This window comes from Zonotrichia albicollis, chromosome 2 (assembly GCF_047830755.1).
Source record: "Zonotrichia albicollis isolate bZonAlb1 chromosome 2, bZonAlb1.hap1, whole genome shotgun sequence".
In the NCBI taxonomy this organism is placed as follows: domain Eukaryota; kingdom Metazoa; phylum Chordata; class Aves; order Passeriformes; family Passerellidae; genus Zonotrichia; species Zonotrichia albicollis.
The window spans coordinates 58,740,448-58,763,569 of record NC_133820.1 but is presented as its reverse complement, the minus strand read 5'-3'; the positions used below and the strand labels follow the sequence as shown (position 1 = coordinate 58,763,569).

At 35.9% G+C, this 23,122-nt stretch overlaps 1 protein-coding gene across 4 annotated transcripts in view; it reads right to left on the bottom strand.

Annotated features, from left to right (window-relative positions):
- Positions 1-1,819: 1,819 nt before the first annotated feature.
- Positions 1,820-23,122, bottom strand: part of TNFRSF19 (TNF receptor superfamily member 19) — a 56,997-nt gene continuing 35,694 nt past the window's right edge. For all 4 annotated transcript variants that reach the window (XM_005482516.4, XM_014263912.3, XM_005482517.4 and 1 more), the window contains 5 exons: positions 11,273-11,437; positions 9,889-10,014; positions 8,985-9,087; positions 6,544-6,944; positions 1,820-4,110 (listed from right to left, as the gene is read on the bottom strand). In XM_005482516.4, the coding sequence (XP_005482573.2) occupies positions 6,551-6,944; positions 8,985-9,087; positions 9,889-10,014; positions 11,273-11,437 (788 nt within the window). In that variant the 3' untranslated portion in view covers positions 1,820-4,110; positions 6,544-6,550. The remainder of the gene's footprint in view (positions 4,111-6,543; positions 6,945-8,984; positions 9,088-9,888; positions 10,015-11,272; positions 11,438-23,122) is intronic.

Below are 23,122 nucleotides of genomic sequence, written 5' to 3'. Positions count from 1 at the left end.
ATTAGAAAACATTTCCTCTAATCCCATCATTCAGTGCTGTGTGGAGAGCAGCAGGCTCCCCAGCAAATCCCCCCACGATGATTTTTATCCTATTGAAAGCGCCACCTTATCGGACATAATTGAAATGGCTCATGTGCTGCTATGGGAAGAGCAAGTGGGTTTTACCATCGCTCAGGCCAAAACTAAATATGGATTAAATTGCACCCTGCCAGCACAAAATGTGCATTGTGTGGCTCTGCCTGCAGTGCCCAGCCTCAGCTTGCTCCATGCCTGATAAAACACTGCACCCTCCTTCAATCCCCCTTTCTTAAAAGGGCAAAACAAAGCAGCAGTGTCTGTGCTGGAATGTGCTGCAGGTAGTGATCTAAACCTCCATCACCAAAGACAGTGAGAGGATTAATTTAATGCATGGAGGTTGTTGCTTGGAGGGACTTCATAGGAATGCAAACCAAAGGCCCTCAAAGAGCCCACAACAAAGGGAAAAGCCATGTGATCTCAAACTCCTGGTAGGATGGGGAGGACTGGATTAAGGGCTTGGTCTACCTTGTAGAAAAGGCAGGAAATACTGTTATATGAATAGGAATGCAAACAGGGAAAAGATTTTGGGGTGGGTGGCTTTTTTCCTAGACTTTCTGAAAAGATTGGATGGGAAATTGCAGCCTGGTTAATGACATTTATATAGTAATTGGTGTGAGCAAATGTCTGTGCAAATTTTGTGGTCATGTATGTCATGTGTTCTGAGTTGTGCTTTGTTTCCAGATAGAGTAAATATCTGTTTTTCAATTCCTGTTTATTGATTATATTTTTAAAAATTGTTGTCAGGGGCACTCCATTGCAACCCTGGCAGTGCTGAGGGTTATGAAGATCCCTGTGTTGGCACAAGGTGACCTCCCAAACAGGCCACGTGCTGCTGTGCAGCCTTGCAGATCTCCATGTGAACTCCAAGGACACTTAGGTGGGCTGGGCATGTGGCAGTCAGAGTAGAAAACAAGTAGAAAGCTGCTCAGGAGTGCAGCACATGGACACAGGAGGATGAGGAGTCCTTGCTATTCTGAGCAGGGGATCCCCAGTTAAGCTCTGAATTATATACTTCAAAGAATGTAGAAATAACAGCATTACACCGAAAAGAATCAATGTGGAATTTGCTCAACTAAACCAGAGACAGGGACAGAGCAGCTTTTGAGTCTCCCCCCAACTTTCCCCCCAAAAATCACTCCAGACAAGCGCCCTGGCTTTATGTTATCTGCAATCCCTATCTGGATTCAGTTTCCAGTCACCACTTATGGCTTTATCATAAGGACCAATTTTATGCAATTATCAAAATACTCTTTCTCCTCAGTCTTCTACTCTTCTACTCAGTCAGTCAGACTGTGCCATTCCTTTCTTATTAATTTAAATTGGGGCCATGACTCCAATCCTGCTCCAAAAATACAGCTCCTCTCATTATTTGCTTATCTGTCTTGTCTGAAACAACCTGGTGGTGTGGAGCACCAGGTTGTCTTTTCTAAGACATTGTAAAGAAAGCAATTTGACTTTTTCCCCCCACCTCTTTTCCCTCTCCCTTTCTTGAGAAGCAGAATTTTTAAACAGTTTTGAAGCACTATGATTTTAACCACTGATATTAAATTTCTGCTTCTTCAGGATCCTCCTGCTTGAAGAATGATGTTACTACTAAACTGCAAACATTTCAAGACAAAGACACACCAAATTCTACCATAACCTTAATGTAATTACCCCTTCATGAAATTCTAAAAGAACTAGAAAATTCATCACTAAATTTGTACAGAAAGCTATTATTAATTTGAGGTCAACAAACCAAGACTGGTTCACATAACATTTTATTCACAAGTAGAAAAAGTATTACAAAACAATTTATACAAGGTTGTAATTTACATTTGTTAAAGGAGTATTTAAAACAGCACTATAAGTCCCTAGACATGACATGTGGGCAGTCTAAATGCAGTGATAGTGGATGTTTTCTATTGGCATGTACAACACTGCTTGCCACAGGCAATATACAAAAGACCAATTTGGTTAAATAAAGGAAAAAAGTATATACAAAATATACACATATATCTAAAAAACACTCTCTTAATTTTTTCCTCCCAATTTTTTCTCAAGCTTTCACTAATTAAAAAAAAAAAAAAAGAGTATCTTTTTCTAGGGTTGCTGGATAAAAACAATTATACAAATTTTAAATTCCAATGGGAAAACACACTGTGGCAGATGCTGGCAAAATTTCTGAACATTACTTTTTCAAGAACTGTTATTAGTGAAAAGTTAAATCTCTGTATGTTCTGGAAATATTTTGCCATATACTGAAATGCACATTGGATTTTTTTCTATTTACAAAGTATATACAAAGAAGCACACATCTCTTCATGCACATGTAGTGAAAAATAATGTTTTGTAACTTCTTAAACGTATGAAAGTATACAAAGAAATTATTGAAAACTACTCATATATAAATATATATGTCAAAGTATTTATCTGAGTAATTGTACTGTAGAACTGCTTATTATTCCATCAGTGACCAAAAGGTGGTACCTACTACTTCAAACACCAAACCCAACAACAGCCAGAAAATCACTTGGGTAACTTGTTCTCATTGGTCTGAATTTGGGAAGTGTTATTCCTGGCTTTTGCACTAAGAAATAATCTCAGTGGTGAAGAGCTGGAGCATCTCTCTGCCATGGCTGCCTGTACTGTTTTTAGATATTTTTGTGCAGGTCCAACCTTCTCTGTGTGCTTCAAAGCAGAAGTCTTTTTCCATAATGGATTCTGAATGCTGTCTCAACATTTCCATTGCCACACAAACCACGTGTGGAAAGATGAGTAATATTTATTGCCAATTTGTTGGCATCTGTTTTGCTGATTGCTTTGCTTTAGTCAAGGCACATTGGGTACTTTAAGGAATAATTGCTAGAGTTCATCAGAGGCAAGTGTGAGCCTGTTGAGTGTCATGAATCAGTGGAGGTTACTGACATTATCCACAGAAGCAAAAACTATTTTAGGGTTGAAAATGTCTGAAAAAAATGATATTAAGGGATGTGATAAAGCAAACCACTTTGCTTTTTATGCTTATGTTTTGTGTGCAAAATTTGAATTTGATGCAGTACTACAGTGAGAAGGACAGAGGGTCTTGAATGAAAGTGACTTCTAAATGAATCAATGAGTTCACCACAGAGATTGACCCTTAAAAATAATGCACGAATAAAAAAATCTTTGTAACAGTCTCACTGTATAAATACTTTCATGGCACACCTGCTATAGTCTGACATTTTGATCTGACAGTTGATTACAATTATTCCGACATTCAAAATTATATTCTATAACAAGAAGTGCTGTATTCCAATACTGAGACTACTAATTAAACACAATGTCCTTATCTATATGTCTGACCTTCATTAAACTAAATCTAATTTAAAGCTAATCTCCTGCTACACTTAACAGAACAATGCCACCTCCCAAAAATGTAATAATTGGATGGAGGGGACTTCAACCACACATACTGTAACATGCTAATTCTCTAACTCCCCAAAGTAGCTTATTGACTATAGTGTAATACATAATAAAAGCTTCAGTTTATTAATAGGTGATCCTTTTATAAACAGAAATGGAGTTATTTTTACAGATTTTACGTCCTTCAATAGCAGGAATACTATTTAAAATTAAAACCAGCAGAAAAAAAAATCCTAAAGCATGCACAAATCTGCAGGCAGAGTAACTGGCACCAAATTATCCCACATCTTCTGACACCTGTAGCCATATCTGAGACCCCCCCTAAACACTGAAGTATTTTTATTTCTTGCTTTATTTACATATACTATTAAGCTTACTCCATTAGACCTGTTGAGACTCTGAGAAAACAGAAATAGATTGGAAAGGTCATAAATCCACTTTCAGGGTCCTCACAGGATGCTCCTTGAAGTTTAACTTCACAGCTGTTACAGCTCAGACACAACTGCTCAGAAGGTGTGAAATGATGCCATTTTTTTCCAGCTGGGTTGGAAACCATGCAACACTGAAGACCTGACTATGTCTGATGAGAATCAGCAGGGGAGTGTAAGGGAAGCATTCGGCTTTAGTGCTGAGAAACAGCTCCAGTCCCTAAAACAAAGTGAAAGAAGAGTGGTTACATAAACCCACAAGAAACCTGTATGCACTTCTGTGTTTGACTAAACACTAAAAGAGCAGAGGTATACTTACTGCTTGCTGTAAAATTCACCTAAACCTGAAGATTAAACCTGTATTAAAACCCACATTAAAAAGCTTAGAATTTTGTGTACATATATAAGATATGCAATATTCTGATTTAGCGTTACTCTTTTGAAATATAATAATAAAACATTGACCTATGAAAGACTGTAATACATCCTCAGGCAGTACAAAGACCATCCTTGACTCAAAATATTTCAAAAAGACATGAACGATGAAGAGCAGATGAGGAAAAATGCTATAGACTGAGATGAACTAATTGTCTTGGAGTTGTACAGCTGGCCAGTGTTCAACCTGAAAGTACATCTCAAGTAAGCCTAGTCCTGGTCTTGTCCTGTGAACACTACTGAAATTCCTCTGCCAAAAATGCACACATAATGATGCACTGTAGAGTCTGAATGGGGAGAAATTTAAAAAATTAATCAGTAGGATCTATTATAGGAAAAAGAATGAAGAAAAAATTAACCCTCCTGAAGACCTTGATGATTCAAAAGGATACACAAATCTCAGTAGTAATAGAGGACAGCGGAAAACTATCAAAGCATACAGGATTTTGAGATGCTAGAAAAGCTGTCTCCATACACATAGAAATCAGTAAGAAAATTTACAGTTCATACACCGTAACAAGTATAGTGAAATAAAAGCTAATTTTTGTAATCATATTTTGAAATCCTGTGGTTCTTTTGATCTAAGAAAATTCTTAAATAATATTAATTGCATACCTCTGAAGTTGATGCATGGTTTGGTGGGAAAACACCCACAAATTTCTGATTTTAAAAATCTTGTCAATATGGAAATGTATTCCCTTAAAACTGCTAGGAACTGGCAGTGCTGAGATCTCAGGTTGTATCCATGTCACTGTCCCCTCCTACACACAGCTACAGAGTACAACTGTCACCAAACAATATTGGGCACACACCAAAATAAAAGTCAGTGCTGCTATCTGACACAAGGGCAGGCAGTGCCCAGCATTGTTACAGACGAAACTTTACACTGTAAATAATACATTGAGAGAAAGATGTGCCACCTGGATAAGGCTGATGTTGTCAGTGACACAGCAGATTTTCAGGTTACAAGTTCCACGGAAGTCAATGGCAAAGCCATTCTAGATTTAGCAGTTCCCTTCCCTTTTCTCCTCTTGACAATGTCACCTAAACAATTAAGGAGTTACAAAGAAACTAGTGCACTTATATGCTTTCAGAATATGTGTGGTTCTTGCTAAATACTAATTACTTCCTACTTCAAATTTAGGAATAACATAAAAGTGTTAGTGCAAACCAAATGGAAGAGGATCAAAGGAATGCAGTTTTACTTCTGTAGATGGCCCAAAATGCTGGTAATTACAGATAGCATAATTTTCTTAATTAAATTTGGTGCATTATTAATATTAGTGGCAACTTCTTGTGTTCCTGCCTCTGAGTTCATGCATAAGAGACTTTCTCCTTTTCAGCCACAACCTGCATAGGCCTGGAGTAACAACACCACTTGCCATCAGAAGACAAGCTATAATTTGGGATTATGTTTTATTTTTGTGTATGCCCAATATTAATGTCACAGATTAGTTACTTGAGGCCCCAGATTACTTCCAAAAGTAGAAAATTCCATTTTAAAAGTACGGAACACAGGTAATATTAAAAAAGACATAAGGATGAAGCAGCAGCAATGTGACTTTTTGCAACAGTTCCATTGTTACATAGTTGAGACAACTGTTTATCACCTCTTTGCATTTTGACCTCAGACCTGTATTTTCTCTGAGCTTTTACACATGAAGTTGCAATTTATGGACTAACTTACATTTTATCTGATGACATGGGAATATAAATGGCATTATAAGGCATTTGAGATTCCCTTGTGTTTCTAGTACTACTGCAGTAACTCCACAGAAAGGCTTTGTAAATATTTTTAAATGAACACTTGTATGTCTTTTATGCTTTGTTTGCAATAAGCAAAGCCAATTCCTCAGTTCTCACTCATAAACAAAGGCCAGCCTCACACAATGGTTTGGTCACAAGGCTATTAAACTGAATTTTTCTCTTAAAATTTAATGAAAAAAATCCTTGATAAAAGCTGACTGATGTACAGACTTACCCCTGTATTCTGAATAATATTTCAACACCACAGTTTGCGTAATTACACCGTTCAAATTTAGTTAATGATTTAAAAATGTGAAACTGCTGGATCTCTTGTAGAGGTTTGATTTATTTCAGCAATAGCTAGGTGTAACCTATGGAGAAATATAACCCTAGAACTTCTACAATTCTATATTTATCTAGCTCTACATGCCTGGAGCACTTATTCTCATTCCTTTGTAGTTATGTTTTTTACCTCTTTATCAGTCCGTAGAGTCATTTGTTGTTCCATTACACTTTGTCTTTGGCTGGCTTTCAGCAGTCACCGAGTTCTGAAGTGATGAAACTTCTGTGCATGTTCTATGTTCGGAGATTTCAAAGGACTTTGCGACATTTTCATCAAGAGACTTAGCTGAAAGAAGTACTTCACTTGGTTCCTGGTTATTTTCCAATTCAACAGCGGCTGCATTTTCAGTCTCAGGGCTGCAGGATTTTGCAGATCTTCCAGCCAGTTCTGAATATGATTCACAGATAGAAATGCTGTCACAACAAGCTGAGTTTTGCATAAGAGGCCAAGCATCTGGAATGTCTCCACAGGCAGAGTGTGAAAGAGAACCAAGGAAAGCAGGAATCATTTCTCCAACAGAATCAGCAGCTCTGCAGAAGGATAAAAGGCACATGACTTACAAACCATTCCAGAAAATATTATCAGTATTTTAATTACTGATCATTTGTAATAGGTATTTCAAGAAGGTTTAAGAGGGTTATATTAATACTCTAAAGACATCCTGTACAAAGTAATTCTATGGAGAAGGAATACAGTCTGTTCTTTGGCAGGAAATGACAAAAGCTCTGGTGACCAATACTCTGGATGGTGAATCCAGGATTCCACAAAACATGAACTACAGTTGGAGCTGTTTAGGGTCAGAAACATGACAAAAAATAATATAGTAGTGTTCAGGCATAAACACTGTCACAAAGAAGAACTTTTTTTTCTCAGTGCATAGATAAGGGAGTACTAAGACAAGATGTAACAGGCTTAAAATGCAGCAACAAAGATGGTTTGGAATCTTCAACACTTAGAATCTTCAACACTGAGGGGGTTTGGTTGGTTTGGTTTTTTAATTCCCCTAATTGTAGACAGACAAATATCTAATGGAAGTAAAAGAAGTAAAGTTGCTTCAGACTGAGAGAATGGAATAGGCAACAAGGCTTCTTGAAACTGTATTTGCTTTAAACCTGAAAACGTATACACTTTAGATTTTTCAGTTTGATATGTCTAGCCTTCAAAATGTGAAAAGTTTTTCTTCTATTCTCTTTTACATGTAAAGGACATAATGTTAAAGAAGAGCAAGCATTATTTTCTTTTTATGGAAAATGGAAGAAAGTATAAGTGGAAACTCAGTATTATCTACCTCAAGTGTATTTAAAGTGCATGATAATAGTGACATGTGCCAAACACCGTTGAAAATCCAGTAGTGTTTTTCACTATATATACACCAAAAAAGTATTAACAAAGCCAGGAAGTTACAACAATGTTTTATTTCCAAAAACTGTCTGCAGATTTTTAAAAATGCAAGGGCTATGTTAAGTCTGATATGCAGTATGACAAAACTCGTCCCATATTAACACACCTAGAACGGTTTTTAAATAGCTTTACTCATTTCCAAAACATGACACTTTAATAGCTTTGATACACAGACAAAGCATTTTCAGAGATGAGGCCAAAAGTCAGGACATTGCACCACAATTGAAGGAAATACATTATTCTGGCAAAGGAAATTGGCACAATCTCCATTTCTACTGGAAGGAACCACAGGATCTTTGATGTCCACATAGCATGGATATTACAGTTATTTTTAAAGCCTTAACCAAAAGATTCCTCAAAAAGTACACAACTCTCAATTTGTCAGCTTTGGTGGTATACAAGGATGACTCAAGCTTGTTGGTATTTAAACAAGTTGTTATAGAGAACTTAGATATTTGTACTTATGTCACTAAGTCACCTTGCACAAACAATACTTATGAAGAAGCCGCCTCTACATTTTTAGTAACATGTGGCCATAAGGACAAAACAGCTGAAGACCAATTTAAACCTTATATGGAAAATCATTCTAGCTAAAAGAAATAAATACATCCTGTATTAAAATCTGTAACCAGGAAACTCTGAAGGACACCATAAATTTTATGTATTTAGCTCGTGGCTCTGCTGTAAAAATAACTACTACTATACTTATACTCAGCTGATTGGGAGAAAATAAAAGCTAAAACCTGCTAGAAATTCAGAAATAATAGATACTTCAAATCTTGCAGTCCTAAAGAGTTCCTTAAAAATAATCTTCATGCCACTTGTGAACTGTACCTTAATCCCCTCAGATTTATGAGTTTAGGCAGCAACTTGCTAACCATTAGCAGAAGAGGGGACTTCTAGTCCCCTCTAGTTCCACAGACTAGAAGGAACATTATCTGCTCGTGAGAGAAGCCACTTCTTCAGAGAAACCAAGGATCAAGTCAGCATTTACTAAGTAATACTTAATTTTTTCACCATAAACCTATTCTTGCACAACATGGGATGATATGGGTACAGCTCATCAAAATCCCTCATTCCACTTCAAGCAGCTGTTGTCTCTGTATAAATATTAATTTGACTGCATAAAAATACTCCATGTTTAATACATATTTGTAAAACTAAGTTACCTTTCATTGAGTGTGGTCTGTGAGTGGAAAGCACAACTGTGACTGCTGTGCTCCATGCTACAGGTTTCATCACAGCACAGTGAGGGAATCAAGTGAACTGGTCCTGAGGAATGAAAATTAATTTTAATAGTGTTAAAACTCTGTATAAACTTAGTCTCCGATCTTTTTCAAACTTGAGTATTAGTTTGCCAGTTACATTATAATACATTAATTGAGGAAATTCAGCAAGAGATTTCTTTCTGCAAAAATATTTTAAAAAAATCTTTATTCCTTTAGAATTGAAATATTTATAAAAGCCAAGTCCTTTCTCTAGTAGTAACATAGAAGCCAGTCATGAGTACCTATTTTTTAAATTAATTTTCTTCTTCTCAGTTGAATATACATAAGTGGAAGCTTTCTGAGTAAAGCTATCAGGATGATATTTAATCCTGTGCTTTTGTGTTAAATTATGTATTTCTTAATTATTTTTATTATTTCTTATTGTCTTATTATTTCTTCTTATTATTATTTCCTAATGTCATAACTGCATCTGTTCTGATAGGACTTTACAAAATGGCAAGGATTTGAACTGTCCAGGTTGTTATGTCCTTTAGCATTCATACCACTTTCTTAGATACTCTCTGGTAAATCCTTCACACTAATTTAAGTCTCAAAGCCATATGCAGTGCTATTTTTATCAGGGATAAATGAGATAGACATTTTAATTTCTTTCACGTGAAGTCACGGAAATAAATACAGGAAGAAACAAAAAAAAAAAACCCCAAATAGCTACTTAAAAATTCTTTCTGTTTATTAAGAAATTAGCCTAGGACAAAGGTTAGTTTGACAGTGTTAGTTCTGCAGTTGAATTGCCACAACTCAATGTTAGATAAAATAAAGTCACCTTTCAGCAGACATAACATACCACATGTCTGTGATGCACTTCTTTGGCACTGGCAGCATGTTCTGTGGTCATACTCACTTAGCCGTGGTCTATCAAAACATGATAATTCAGAGCCATTGTAGTGAATGTCTTGTGATCTCAGAGACCCTTTGAACAAAGTGAATAAAAGTCCATGTCAGTAAGTGTTACTCTTTTTCCTGCTCAGAGCCCTCTATCTTTACAAAATGTGTAATGTCATGCTATAAAGTATGTCCATACATTTTCCAGCTGAAAGACCCACAGTGACCATGTGGCTTCCAATAATGTAAACCACAGATTTTGCAACAAAGCCTAGAACAGCTGGTTCAACTACAGCCTCTTCTAGGAAGACATCTGCTCTCATTTGGATGACTTGAGAGTATATCTTATTCACTGTTACATTTCTGCAGTGTTTAATGATTCTCAGTGATTCCCATCTGAAATTTTCCAGAGTCAGCTTTCAGCCACTGGGATTTTGTATATATTATCTTAAAGAGCTTTATATTAACAGCAGACTACCTTTAATCTCTATAATTGCAGGCCAAGGCAAACAAGTTACTGCACTTCACTAAATGATGTCTGAGTTCACTGTGTCAGAATTTCTCAAAACTCATGTGTAAAGCAAATTCTAGGTTAGGAATAATTCTTACAATGCCTGTGAAAACCTCTGTACATTTCTGCTTGTGCTGAGAGCAGCAGCAACATCAACTTATCCAAGATAGTATTCTTGTTTGGCATCCAGGGTTTATTAGATGCTATAAACATATTTTAATAAAAGTTTTATAAAACTATAAATGGGAACTAGAGTGCTTTTCACTTTTTTCTGACTTAATTTAAATTAAGAGGCAGAAAAATATTTATTATAAACAAATTACATTGATGAGCTGTTAGGGATTTAAAAGAAATTTACAGATCTGTCTCAGGCATTTAATTCATCTTGAATATGTCCATAAAACCAAAACTGTTAAGGACAAATCTCTCATCTACACTGGCCACATTCATTATCTTGATGACCTAATCTGTGTTTCACAATAGCATTTGATGCACAGATCTTCCAAACTGGTATTTCCACATTGACATTGCAACTGTAATGCCCCATCTTGGATCATGAATAGTCCAAATGTATCTGTGCAGCCTCTAGCAGAGTATGGAATGGGGCTGATGTAGTTGGAGTATTTCTGGGCATTTACACAGCATTTTCTCAGTAGCAGCTGGAACTTTCGAGTTGGCAAACTTGGATGGAGTCCTGGGCTCTGCTGTATTGACCACCTCAATCTAAACCTGCTTAAATGATGTAGACATTTCATTTCGTTACCTACAGAGGGATCTGCCAAACTAATACCACTCCATAAGTATTACCATAAAAGAGTAAAAACTGGAAACTCACAGCTTGGTTTCTTCTCCATGAACTGCCTCTTGCAATAGATAACACAAAGGATGAGAAGAGCCAAGAGCACTGTTGCAAGTGCACTGCAGATAACAGCTGCCAAAGCAGTGTCTCGAGGGCTGGAAGCAGTTGAAGGAATCTTCACAAGATTTACCTTGGTAGTACCTGAAATATAATTAAATAATTATTAAACCAAACTGCAGACATTTCCAGAACATAGTCATGTAAATGAAAGTCTGGGAAACAGAAGAAATTTCTGGCATAGAAAAAAAGAGAATGTTTTTCAAAAAAAGAAAATGTATTTCTATGTGCAACATTAGTTGCACATGTAGATAGATATGATCATCAGCACCTTCAGTATGAAAAGGAGTCTTAGAAAAGATATATTACAAAATGTGCCATAATGAGTGGAGATGCACACCAACACATTCAGAATGTCCATGAGAATGGGAATCAGATCTTCACTATGAAAACAAGGACATTTGAATGTTTAATGCCACATGAATTTCATATGGAGAACATTTCCTAGGGCAGAGCTGAGAGAGTGATCCACTAGAGGGAGGCACAAATACATGAACTTCCCCTAAAAAGGAAACTTTCTGGGCACTGAGACACCCACAGAAGTTCAAATGTCGTCAAAATTATCATCCTACTTTGTTACATATGTCATGACACCATGGTAATTTCCAAGATCAAACCCAAGATTTTAACTCCGCAAACTCTTTTTCTTCAGTGATTTTTTTAATACTAGATAATACCTCTAGTCAACATTCAACAGATTAACTTTATACCCAAATTAGTGAAGACTTAAGCAATGTTTCCAGCTACAAATGTTTTCACCTTTAGGTGGAAGGTGAAAAATATTTTAAAGGATCAAAACTTTAACTACAACTGTTGAAACTGTCTTTTGTACTTTAATATTAAATTATTTTTTAAACAATCTATGAATTTTGACAGCCCATCTATTTCAATCTACTGTGAAGTCTTCCTAAATTCAATAAGAAAAAAGGAATAAAACATAAAGAACTTATATGACAGCAAAATTTTAAGAAACCCCAAACCATATTTTACTAACTTTCAAAAATAGATTACCATGCCTATTTACCCCACAAGATATTTGGTAAAAACCTAGAGACTATAATATCCTAAGAAATGGTCCATGCAGTCATAAGTTTAAATTGTGAGATAAACGTCTGCCAGAGTATATTAAAACCTCTAATCAAATTGTACATAAATACAATTGTTCAATATCATTACTGCAATTTCATGATGGCAGGAAAGAACTTCCTAGCTTAGCTAGTGCAATCAGTGGAACTGTATTACTAAGGAATAATTTTCTGGAATAGTTATGGTATTTCCTCTACACACATCAAACATGGGTACCAAAGTGTTTGTGATACTTTATTGCTTTGTTATTTAGGGATTGACAAAACCTAGGCATTTTGAAAAATTGACTTAATTCTATAACTTTAAAGCACTTAATGCCAAAGGAAAACACTATTCTATGAAATAAAGAATCCAGAAAATTAAAGAAATAACCCAACAAATGAATTAAATAAAAACAGTTTCTGCAGCTTATAGTATCATGTAGTTGCTAGTAAATAGGGTAATATAAAAAAGTGGAGAGATCAGATCATGGCCATTATACAGAAGAAAGTTAGTTTAATTGCTTATTTACTGATTTCAGCATGAAGATAAACAAGTATCACTGCATTTTCATCTGCTTAAATATTTTCATTTGTACTATTATGTTCCACTGTCACATCAAAATGTGAAGAGTAAATTCATGGCAGATCATTTTTACATGCTTTCAACTTGCCTAACTGCACACAGTGAAGCAACTGGGGCAAGTACAACAGAGAGCCACAAAAATGACTGAGGAATGGAAGAGTCTCTCTCTTATCATCAGTTTCAGAGAGCTGGGATGGCTCAAGCTCAAGAAGGCTCAGGGGAACCTCCTCAGTTTGTATAAATCCTTGGAGGGAGCATGCAGACAGGACAGAGCCATGCTCCTTTCTCAGTCAGAGCTAAGTGCTATGGCCTCTTTTCCAAATCTCCAATATTACTTTTAAAGAAAATGCAATAAGTGTCATAATAATTTGTCATTACTTGAATGCTCTTGGCAGGAGCACCTCAATCTTCCACAGAAAAAACTTTTCACTCAGTTTCTAGGATTCTTGCAGCTGTAGTTTACAGTTTATAGTTTAAGCAGACTGAAAAAATTTCTGCATGAAGTTCCAGGATTTTTGTGAGAAGCAGTAAATATATGTAAAATCCTGTCTATATAGCTAGGTGTGCTGGTTTTGGTGTGAAGATCAGACTGTGCTTTGGTATCAGGTTTTCAGTTTTAGTTAACTGCCTGACTAGTCTTTAGAAGGTTAAAGACAGGCTGGAAAAGTATTTAAAAACAAGACAATAAAAAAAGTGATCTGAACATCTTCAAATATTTTTCATATCAGTACATCTATTTGTATTAATGTACATAAGAGCACTAAACATTTCTTAGCAATTAGGCCTTCATAATTTGCAGAAAAAAGAATTATGAATTTTGAAGGGCAAAAAAGAAAAAGAGCACAGGAGATGAAGCTTCTATGTTTTTGTCTCCGTTCATTTGCTTACAAAATACATCTATTTTCAAGTATGGTTACATATTACATATTCTAGGCAAATATAAATTATATATTTCTTTAATGTCCACCAGCAATATTCAAACTGGAAATGCAGTGATTTCATTTTAAATAGGGATAGCAAAACTGATTTTTTTTTAGCCATCTAGCTATTTAATATAATTTTGTTGATTTTTTTTCACTTGAGAAAGCAATTTTCTATTCCTGAGAATGTCTACCACTCATCTTCACCTTCAAAGAACTTTTTGGAATAGCTACTCTGAGCAGTCCATTGTAGTCTAGCTCTAATTATAATGATAGTGATCTTCCTTGCAGAGACCAACATTTCAAAAGTGGATTGCTATTGTAGAAGTGGCCCGTTGGGCATTGCTGAACTCTGCTTTCAGTGTTACTCAGACATGTATGCATTTTCATAAACTCTTTCTTTTCACAGACTTAATGGTCCCACTTCAGTAAAGCAAGGAGTTGCATTTTAAATTTAAACTTGTACTTACTTACATCTATTAGATGATTACATGATTAAATTTAAATATTCAATTAAACACTTTGTGAACTGGATGGGATACATTCAGAAAGGAGGGAGGAGGTGCACACGGTTTTCTGATTGTGGAAAGCATGTGCATATTATCTGTATTTTATTTAAGAAGTTGATTTCCTTTTTTAAGTCTTAGTTCTAGCATATTCTGAAAATGTGCTAATGTTGAAGGAGAACTGCCCAAAATATCAAACTGTCTGCTGCATAATTTTGAGCAGTAAGCCTAAATACGCATTCTTCCCTTAATTAATCAATATTACATTATAATGGCAGTATATGCAAAGGTGTGGTCCTTAAAAACAAGTAAAGTTTCTGTTAATCCAAGGCAGTTAAACAGCAGTAACTCAGCTAATATGGAACATATGAATCCCAGCTGTATCACTAAAATCTCTGCCAATAAACAGAATAGCTGAATTTTCGGCCTATTATACCAAACAACAAGAGACAGGGAAAAATATAAAAATACTTCCTTTGTCACTGATTTCATGTTTTCTCCACTTTTATTTATTTATTTTTTCAGAACAGTAATTAATTACAGTTGCTACTGGAATCAGCAAGCCTAAAAGAAAGCTTTTTGTCCTAGATCAACCATGTGAAAACAGAACTTGCAATGCTGTATGTTTCTTCCATGGATACAGGAAACATATAGTTTCCTATAAACTAGTAAAGCTGAGGAGGATTAAATGTGGAATATTATGTTTGGGTTTCTTTCTTAACGTGTCCAGTCAATGCTAACCTAAAGAGAGTTTACTCAAAATAACAAAGCTAATCTTTCACTTAAAAAGCAGTAAAATGGTAACATTGTACAGACTGCCATCTGTTACTACCAGGATTGGAAGTAAGATGCAAAGCTTAAAATGCTGTTAATTCCTGGAATATGGGTATTCCTGGTTGACAGGGGAAAGGAATATTTGCCTATTACAAAAGCTGTTTTCCCATTACCTTTATGTTGAATGGCCCAACTCAGTTGTATCAACCTTAATTTGACAAGAATTAAGGGCTCAGACATACCCTCAAGTTATGTAATTTAACAAGTTACTGCTTGTCAGCTGCACTGCAGTGGCTATCTGTGTGTGTGCCCTTGATCCACGGAAAAGGCAAGGCAGCATAAAGCAATGTGCCTCACTTTGAAATTCCTCCATTTTGAAAAAATAAAAAAAAAAGTTTATATTCATTTAAAAGTAAGAAGGCAATATGCTTACCTTGCCCCAAACAAGCAGAAGGATGTTTTATATATCCTTATATATTATATAGACAATTCAGACACTACATGTGCAAGATCTCCCTATACATAGATTAAATACGTATGTTTAATGTACTACTGAGCATCAACATAAATGGAAAGCAAGTTTCCCCAAAAATATCTTTGAGTCTTTTTCAAAGCAGCAGATTGCCTCCCTTCTCCTGGTCTTTCAAGCAGGAGGTAAGAAACTTTATTAAATTACTGTTGGAGACTGTGGTAAACAGTGGGGACAGAGTCTCCCAGCATCTGTAAAAAGACAGCCTTTTGCGTGCACAGCCTACACCCAAAGTTCATCATGTCAAACCACATTTTTCAAATGTGCTCCAAGTGCTGACTAGAATTTTTTTCTTTTTGTTAGTTTTATTTTGCTGGTTTTGTTACTTTTTAAATAAATGTACCAAAAATCCCTGGGGGAGAAAATGACTATTCAAGTATTTATCCATTGTTTGGAAATCCTGAGAAATATGTTTATAAATTAAAATCTTTGAAATTTGATTTATTCATTTCCAAGACCATTTCTCTTGCACTGTGTATTTTCACAAACTCCAGCTGCTGACAGGCTTTTATGTTTAAAATAGTAGAACAATTGCACACTGTATGTGAATTTAAAATATATATTAACTCCACAGTACTGGATATACACTACAATGTCTGTAAGGCATAGTCAACCTCTGCTACACATTTTTCTTTTAGCAATTCAGAGATGTGAAATCTTGGTATTACCATGGTGATCTAAATTGAGCCACTGTAAGGGCACAAAAGTAACATTGTTTCATACACAAAACTTCCAACTTCAAGAATTGTCTAGCATGTGAATATAAAAGTCCATGAGAGTAACAGCTCAGACCACTGCTACCCTCAAATAACAAAAACCCAAGAGTAAGAAAAAAAAATCAGAGGAAGTGGGAGGAAATCTGTGTCACCACTAAACTACACATTCTACCCCCCAACATAAGAGGCTGATAATAAGAAAAGACAGATCTCTCCTGCATAAACTGGAAACACCCAGCATGATCTAATGGCACCAAGTCTGTGTTGCTGTTAATGACTGTGGTGGTGTCAGCAATTTCCTTTCTGACTTTTGCTTCTAGAAGCCAACTTTACATTGCTGACAGTTGAGGGTGGGCAACACCTATTTTCTTGAAAATGCAACTTCTTTTTTAGGTGTTTTCATATGTTTATGTCCCATAAAACCTATGTCAGAACATATGAGATTGCTTGATACAGCAGAAAATCTATTTTCTTACATCACTTCTAACTTGTAATTTTAAACACATTCTTTGCCAGATATGTTCTGTGAAATATAACACGCTATTTTAGGCTTTGTATTTTTTCTTGTTCAAATCCAACTCTAGAATTTATCCACCTCACACAGGCTATGAAAGGTGTTTCATCTTTTCAACAGAAAACGAAAGCAGGAAGTATTTTTTGTATTTTTGTACTCTGTATTCTGTATGTGCAGTCTTATTTAATCTTTAGGACTATCCAGTTAGATAATAAAATGTCCCTGTGCAGAATTTGAGTCAATTCGGTCTGTTTATGACAGTTTCTGCTCTATTCAGTCTCTGTACACACTCCGTTACTCTCAGTCCCAAAACACTTCCACAAGACATGGCCCATATAAACAGAGGAGTTTGCACTGCTGAAAAGCAAATCATGTTCATGGGGGCAAGTACTGCCATCACCCTTTTGCTAAGGGAGGAGAGGGGAGCCATGAACCCTCAGAATCAACCTGAATATTCACCAGTTAAATGACAATGGCACGCATGTAAACAGAAGAGTCAGCACATCTGAAGGTTGTCTCCTTAGCCCACAGAGAATAACCCACTTCATTAATCAAAACTGTAACAGAACATTGTGAATCCCATGCATACAGGTCACAGATCTGTTCCAAAAGGTTCGAACAAGCTCTTAAAGCTGCTGGGTGATGAGGTTGGATTGGTGCATATATTGGTTTTCAGTAGGTTGAAATATGAGAGAGCACAAAACTCAGTCCTGGGTCTGTGGGTAGTCCAGGGCTGGGAGAGCAGCCAAGCCTTTCCCTAGGCAGGGAACATACATGCTCTTCCATACACACCTATGTATTTATTTGTCCAAATCCCAGTAAAGCAAGAAATTATATGTAAATCAGTCATAAAAGGGCTTTTGTCCCTCACTGATTCAACAAGAAGTAATTTCTAACACCATCCCAAAAACTTCCCTCCTTATCCTGGTTCAGCTGTGGTAACACCCAGCGAGTAAAGCTAAAAGTTTCATAATGATTGCAAGACTGTGCCCTAAGTTTGTTGACACAAATTTCCATAAACATCACTATGCAATAAGTATTGCATATGTCTATGCAATACATTTTCAAGAACTATGGCTTTTGTCCTTGCTTAAAAAAGTCTTTGTAAAGGTAACAATACTCAGCTATGCCACTTCACAGAGCAAGCTGCTCTGTCATCACAATAGCAGAGTATACTGTGTTATAACTAATTTATAAAGTTTCTAAAGCTTTAGAAAATAGTGATTATATATTCAAAAACAAATATATCAATAAGTCATACATTAAGAAAAACTACTCTATTTGGATATCAAATTAGGTGCAGGAATAATTTCCTTATTATGGTCAAAAAGCAGCTTCTTGAATTGGCCAAATAACTTATCGAGTCCAGACATCTAGATGTTCCAGCAGCTACCAGAAAATTCAATAAAGTTTTAGTAACTTTACATTGTTGCTTCTTGGTCTAAAATTAAAATCTGAAATAACTGGGAAAGGAAAACAAAATCCTGATAGTTAGAAACAACTTCACTCTTCCAACTCTCTGTAATGTACTTACATTTTTTGCTACAAATATGAAAAATATAAATGCCAAGGAAATTCTTTGAAGTATTAGAAATCCCATGCAGAAAGAGCCTAGTTATTAGATATGAATAATAAAAATAATTTCTCAAAGAGATCTGGAAATACATAAGTATGTGCATGTGTGTTCAACACTGGACTATTTATTACATTAAAATTTTAAAAGCTTATTTCCAAATTGAGAAAATATATGAGAAATAAAAAAAAGAAAACCCACAACTTTCAGATTGCAGATAATTCAGGGTAACCTAAAAGTCAATACACATAAAATATTGATGCCATTGTATTTTGGTATCCATTTTGAAAAGTGACAAAGGGACAAGGCTTAAGTTAAGCTGTAAAATCTGTAATTTTAAAATACAAATCTATCTGGGAAGCTAAAGGCCTGTATTAGGTCACATACTTCCTATACCATGTGAAGAAAAGGTTAAATACAGAATAGAATCTGAAATATCTGTCACATGAGTAACACAGTTCCTTATGTCACCATGCTCAGCCTATAGATACAGAAACCTGGAGAAGGATAATGTACTTTGCTCCTCCCATAAATTACTCAGAGGCAGAGAGGAGTCTCCACTTCTCTTAAAACTCTATGGAGAACAAAAATCTATGATCTTATTTTGAAATTAAATTAAGAGACAAATCACATGCATGGCTTATAATGCCTTTCAGATGCAGCTCTTGAAAGAGGAGGTAATGATGGCGTTTCTGCCTTCTGAGAAAGCTTAAGAGTTCTTTGCCAAGACATATCGAATGAAGCCTCTTCTACCACCTTCATGGAGATTGTTTTAGCCACTAGGCTAGAACCTGAGCTGGGTAAAAGCTTATTTCTCCTCCCCAGCTGAATTTGTCCAGTTGTAAAGCTTTGGCAGAAGGAGTAAGGGCCCTTCTTTGCACAGCCGACAATCACGTGACATGCAGACGGAACAAAATTAAATAAACTAGACTTAGGCTTGCTCAGCAATTACATTTTTCCTGCTTACCATTATGTTTAAATACCACTAAGTCTCCACACAAGGCACATGTTGGGGAGAGAAATAAGGGAAAACTAGGAAAACAAAAAGTATGCTTATGCACTAGGGAAAACAAAAAGTATGTTTATGTAATTGAGACAGTTTCATAATGCACTCCACTGAGATGAATTACAATTCTGAATTAAGGTTAAGAGTTGCATAACCAATGCTACTTGTATTTTTAAAGTTTTTAACTTTGCAATCCCAAGATCTTTTAAAACCACTTTTTTGGGAGGAATAAAATACATGGGATTAAATATAAATTTTCAAAATTTTCTAATATAGAGGATAACACCTTTAGAAGTTGGGCATGCATCCGCAACTTGTTCTATTAGTGCAGAAATCATAAATGCTGTAATTTACTGCAAAGAAATTACCTAAATGCATCAGTGTGCATGCACATGCAAACTGCATTACAAATGAAAAAGCTGTAGCTTTGACATCAGAAATAACAATAGCTTATGAAAAGCAGTTATTAATTCACCACTTAGAGCTGTGGGGATCAGAAAATCAAGTTATACAGAACAAAAGGCTGCTATATACCAGATCCTTGCTTTATTACATTACTTAATCTGAAACATCACACCTCCCCTCTTTAACAGAAGTCAGTAGGAATTAGCCATACAATGCAGAAGATATTCTGAAAGGTTATCTTTGAAAAATCAAGCTTTAAAAATGAGATTAATCTGACCAAAGCAAATATCTGCTTTGGAGGGAATCACCTGAACTTTCTCTACAGGGGATGGGGAGGGCTGGGGGGTGTGTGGGTAGGAGAAATTAGGGTGTAATTAGTCTGATCTGTTTAAACACCACACTTGAACTCTCCATATAGAGAGAACTTCAGACCACCAGCTCACAGATGTAGCCACTACACATATTCACAGTCAAGAAGGTGGCATCCTTCCCTGGTTTTGTCAAGAAACAATGAAGGGTTGTGAGGGTCTTTGACTTCCTCTGTTTCAGTTTGCTAACAGACGTTAAAAGTTTTACGCCACTTCCATTGAAAGGATAAAAGTCACTCACAACAGCAAAATCTGTGACAACTTCTTTATAGTGGCAAAACCCCAGAAAAGTCCAGCAATATTTAATACCTCACATTCTGCATGGAATATAAAATAGCGGGTAGCAAATAAAGTGAGACTTACAGAATTCCAGGTTTTGCCTATCCTGTGCTTTACGAACAAAGGCCCAGTGGGAAATAATATACAACAATGTAAATACAACCGGTATTAGAGTAACTATATATGAGGGAATCTCATGGTTGCAGGCCTCAGTTCTGGCATATTCTAACTTTAGCAAGTTCTCTTAGAATATGGGCTTTGGTTTGTAAGAGACATTTTATCAAAAAGTAAGAAAAATATTTTTCTAAATTCTTATTTGTGTTTTTACTTATATAGCAGGAGTAAAAAAAATCTACACTATGAAAAGTAATTTTCCTCCTTAAAATTAATTTAAAAGAAAAAAGAGCAAGATAGGTTTTAGGGAGTCAGACACAATCATTCAATGTTGAATTGCAGTTTTCATCTCACCAGATATTGGCATCTAGGTGAAATTCATTACTATAGAAATCTGAAGGTCTGAACACAAAGCCAGAGCTAGACACCTTAGACTCTCTTTCTAAAACAAAGCCAGAAACAGAATCTCCTGAGAAGTAATTATTCTGAAAAGGCTTGAAAGACTGCTTAGTGTTAGTCACTGAAGCTTACCTTACCTTATCTGGCTTGCCTGAACTCTTGTGGTACCTAATTCTCACCCCTGATTGGGAGTTTGGGCAGGCAACTCCAGTGCTAAGCATTAACTTTTAGATGCCCAAATTAGGGTGCACTAATTCCATCTTAAATTTCCACATGCAGACAGGTTAACTATAAATCCCATTCAGTAATATGCACATAGAATCATACCACTGGACTGAAATGAAACTTCACCAAAACTGGTGGACACCACCCTTTAGTTAAAAAAGCTCTAACAAAGAGCTCATGCTTTTAGGAAACAGTCACAGACTATACCTCAAAGGCACATGTCACTGCCCAAACATGTGAGATTATTCTATGATCTTTGTAAAAGAGGAGTTTGGCAGTACACTGCTTTAGCACAAGTGAACCAGTAAGACTGAGAATGTGTGAGGTCTATCACCCAAAAAATTAAAGGTGAGCAAAGCAGAGGACAATAATTTGAAGGATACAAGTGATCTGTAAGAACATTAGGCCCTTCTTCTATAAGGCTGCTCCCAGCTCATGAGGTGCAGGTTTATAATGAATCATTACTGCCAAGGTGCTCAGCACACAACTCCTGTTATAAGGCTATTGTATTTTATCCTACTTCCAATACATTCCAGTCCTCCAGGTAATTCCAGTCCTCTGGTGTGATATTTCAGTACCCTTTTGCTTGACAATGATTTTCTTAACAGGGTTGGCAGTATGGAAAGTTTGAGCCTTAGATGGATTCTGTATTTTCTTAAGAAAAAGAAATTTAAGTGGAACACAGCCAAAGAATTTTGTAGCTGAGCAACTTAGAGTCATTGAATCCTTAGAAGTTGAGACAGATCTTTAAGATCATTGAGTCAAATAGTACCTATCAACACCAAGCAGAATAAAAACCCCAACACACTACTGTGCACTTGTTTGGCAACATTTTATATTCACGTGGCCAGTCACAGCTTGGACTCTGTACCCAAAGTCAGAGCAGTCAGCATGGATTTATAACAGAGGTACCAAAACTCAGTGCTTCTAAAGTGGTGCTAATGCAACCATTCCTTGTATGATTAAGAGAGATACATTTGAGCCAGTATTTTCAGTCTGAATGCAGCTTAAAAGCATGTTATTAAATTAATATATTTGAAACAGTCTAATGCTTCTGTAATTAGAAATTGTCAAAAAAATACTGAAAAGCTGTAACCAGCACTTATTCTTTTCAGATTGCCCCTAAAAACAATAATGCAAAAGTTTATTGAAAAAAAAAACCAAAAAATGTTCTTCAGCTTTACTGCAATGCATGCAATCCTGGAATAATTTTGAATAATCTAATGGCCAAGTTAAATAAGAGCCTTGCAAATCCACTCCATACAGAAAATTGATAATTGCTTATAGCTACTGCAAACATGGGCTGAAGGGCTACCCACACTAGTAAGTGCACATAAGGCAAAAACCATAGGAAACAGTACTTATTCACTACAGGTCACAGATTAGCCCCTTCTCTGTAACTCAGGAATTTCAAGCTCACTTTAATCTAGTGTAATTGAGCTAACCAGCTCTTACATTAAAAAGTAATGATTAAGTTAAATTTCTTGCAGACTTTCTGTACCTAAAACAAACATGCAGTATGCCTCTGGCAAAGAAGGATACTAATTATAGGATTGACTCATAAGATGAAAGGTTGCACAAGTTACTACTAGAAACTGAAGTATGGTAAGCTGCTTTGAAAAAACACATGGAAATTCTCATAGTCTGCAGTTGAGAATTTAATGTTCTAACTGTACTTAACAGCGTCAAGAAACAAAACTAAATATGCTTGCAAACTGCTTGTTCACATTTTAGATGAACAAGCTAGAAGTGAACACAGTGATTACTTCATCATTGTGTAATAAGGATTTT